This window comes from Gossypium raimondii, chromosome 7, assembly GCF_025698545.1.
Source record: "Gossypium raimondii isolate GPD5lz chromosome 7, ASM2569854v1, whole genome shotgun sequence".
Lineage (NCBI taxonomy): Eukaryota > Viridiplantae > Streptophyta > Magnoliopsida > Malvales > Malvaceae > Gossypium > Gossypium raimondii.
The window spans coordinates 4320691-4323649 of record NC_068571.1 but is presented as its reverse complement, the minus strand read 5'-3'; the positions used below and the strand labels follow the sequence as shown (position 1 = coordinate 4323649).

The 2959-nt window shown below is 27.5% G+C and overlaps 1 protein-coding gene across 1 annotated transcript; it reads left to right on the top strand.

The window, feature by feature from the left end:
- The first annotated feature begins 700 nt into the window (after nucleotides 1-700).
- Nucleotides 701-2221, top strand: LOC105766233 (transcription factor MYB30). The gene is made up of 3 exons (XM_012585614.2): nucleotides 701-1060; nucleotides 1155-1284; nucleotides 1413-2221. Exons 1-3 carry the CDS (start codon nucleotides 928-930, stop codon nucleotides 2062-2064), a joined length of 915 nt encoding a protein of 304 aa, XP_012441068.1. The 5' UTR covers nucleotides 701-927; the 3' UTR covers nucleotides 2065-2221.
- The last annotated feature ends 738 nt before the right edge of the window (nucleotides 2222-2959 follow it).

Below are 2959 nucleotides of genomic sequence, written 5' to 3'. Positions count from 1 at the left end.
AAAAGATTTTTACTTTAATATTAAAATCAAAAATTTTATGAATAAAAATCATAAATTAAAATTTATTTAACTACAAAAATAATTTAAAATTTTATTTAAGTAAAATCGTAACAATTTAAAAGCTTTTTAGTATATAGCATTTATTCTACATATATTGTCATAAATACTTTTATCATCATTTGGAATAATTAGTCATGAATACAATCACAACCACTTATAATCAAAATTAGATAAAATTATTATAGAAGTCTCTGTATTAAGAGCAATTGTATTTTACTTTATTAAATAATAAATAAATTAGTCCTTGTAAGTTATATAAAAAAGTAAGCTAGTTATTTCTATTAAAATTTCATCCAATCCAATTGTTAAAAGCGGCGTAGTTGATAAAATAATTAGACATTTTACATATGATCTCTTACATGTACCTTATTCGATGTATAAAAATTAGTTTTTAATAGTAGAAATGAATAAAATTTTTAACAGAAGAACCAATTTGCTTCAGTTTGCTCCGTATAAAAACTAATTTATTATTTTTTAATAAAAAATAAAATATAATCCTACTTTTAATACAAATAACATTCTAATACTTTTACAAATATCAATAACAACATAAAAAAAATGGAAATCATAAAACAAGGTTCAATAATGTTATTATTGAGCTGTCTATTTAAATCGATCCCTCCCTCTCTCTCCTTGAGTTAATGCACTTGCTGTCATCTTTTTGACTCTTTGGGGAGGGAGTTGGAACTTGGATACCACCCTTTTTTTCCTCTTTTTAAGTCAGCATCCTCACTGTCTTACACTTTGATTTCTATATATGTAATGCTGCAACATCAAATCCTTTGTCTTACTCTTAGACTCGTCTTAAAGCTCCCACCAACATAAACTAAACCCTAAAAACACAAGAAATCAACTGCAGTTTTGATAATGGGAAGACAGCCTTGTTGTGACAAAGTTGGTGTCAAGAAAGGGCCATGGACTCCTGAAGAAGATCTCATCTTGGTGTCTTATATTCAACAACATGGTCCTGGGAATTGGAGGGCTGTTCCCACCAAAACAGGTTCTAGAACAGGATCTTGTTTTGTTTTGTTTGGTATTTGATCATAAATGAATACAATTATGCAATTACTAATCTTTGATATATATATATTCAGGTTTGCTTAGATGTAGTAAGAGTTGCAGGCTTAGGTGGGCTAATTACTTAAGGCCTGGGATTAGAAGGGGTAACTTCACAGAAAATGAAGAGAAAATGATAATCCACCTTCAAGCCCTCTTAGGCAACAGGTTAGTGATCAATTACCGTAAATATATATCAAGTATCAACAGTGAATATTAACTGTCATCTGTTTAGTGTTGAATGTAACGAATAAGTCGGTTTTATAATGAATGGGGGGCATTTATTATTGTTACAGATGGGCTGCAATAGCATCTTACCTCCCTGAAAGAACAGACAATGACATTAAAAATTATTGGAACACTCATTTGAAGAAGAAGCTACAAGGCAATGAAAGTTCTTCTAGATATGGGTTTCCATCATCATCATCGTCATACCAGATTTGTAGAGGTCAGTGGGAGAGAAAGTTGCAGACTGATATCCATATGGCTAAAAAGGATTTATCTGATGCTTTATCACCTGAGAAATCAAGTGACTTAGTTGAAATGAAACCCTTTAATAACCACACATCTTCTCCAAAACCAAGTGGATATGCTTCAAGCACTGAAAACATAGCTAAGTTGTTGAAAGGGTGGATGAGAAATAATCCATGGAAAATGGCTGATTCTGCAGATTATAGTGAAGAAGGGACTGTTCCAATGAAGGAAGACAAGAACAGCAAGGAAATGGCAGAGGCATTTCAATCACATTTAGGGTTTGAATCTTTAGATTCTTCACTTTCTGATATCTCACCATCTATGTCACCTGAGACAAGCCTTTCACAATATGAAAGTAAGCCACACCTCAATGCTCAAAGCCAACTTTCACTGCTTGAGAAATGGCTTTTTGATGAAGGCAAGGATTACCAACTTTGTGACATTACATTAGACCAAAATCTTTATTTTTTCTAAAAGGTAGAGGGGAAAGTTCTTTGTTTTAAGGGCTTCTTTGGGGTACTTTTCATCTTGGATTATAATTTTTTCTAGGTTGAGGTTTCCTAGAGTGGAACAAATTCAATGTATAAATTTAACATTATTGTTGCATATTATATCTTTCATTTGAGAATAACCAATAGTTTTATGGTTAATAGATTAATTCTTTCGAATTTGTAGTTGTATTTTTAAATAAAATCGTTTTAAAATTCGACTTTGAAATTTTTTATAAAAAGTATAACATTAATAACTTTTAATATATTGTACTTGAAGTTAGAAATGAATTAAAGCTGTTTTCATTTAAGTTTTTCTTGACTTATATCACTAGTTAATAATAAAATATTTATTTTATTCAAGTTTAACTAGAAAATTAGATAAATACTATTATTAAATAATTTCTAAATATTTTATTTTTAATGGTAAAGAAATATCAGCTTGATTTAATTTGGGTTTCAACAAGACTTCAAAAACTTTCAAGTTGTGGTCCAACCCAACTTGATCCTTACGTAAATTATGCTTTGTAAAGTTACTTCATATAATAATTAATTTATTATATCATGTAATACACATATTAATTAAAATATATTATATTTATTTTTAAAATTTATTATAAAAATTGTAACATTTAAAAATACGAATATCGAGAAAATAAAAACAAAATGATATAAATATTTAATTTTAAAAATATTTATGGTTTATATTATAATTAATATAACTTAAGAATAAAAATTTAAATATTTAAAATAAACTTGCATTAATTACTATTTGTGACAATATATTCAAAATAAAATAATCCTGATATATTATTTAAAAATTCTAAAAAGAAAACAATTTAAAATATTATATAAAAGTAAGAATGTTAATTTAAAATTAA

Bases quoted from the DNA above. Each gene is read 5' to 3' on its own strand.
- LOC105766233 (XM_012585614.2), top strand. From the start codon at position 928: ATGGGAAGACAGCCTTGTTGTGACAAAGTTGGTGTCAAGAAAGGGCCA. The intron at 1,061-1,154 runs GTTCTAGAACAG...ATATATATTCAG, and splicing joins GGCTGTTCCCACCAAAACAG to GTTTGCTTAGATGTAGTAAG. The intron at 1,285-1,412 runs GTTAGTGATCAA...TTATTGTTACAG, and splicing joins CAAGCCCTCTTAGGCAACAG to ATGGGCTGCAATAGCATCTT.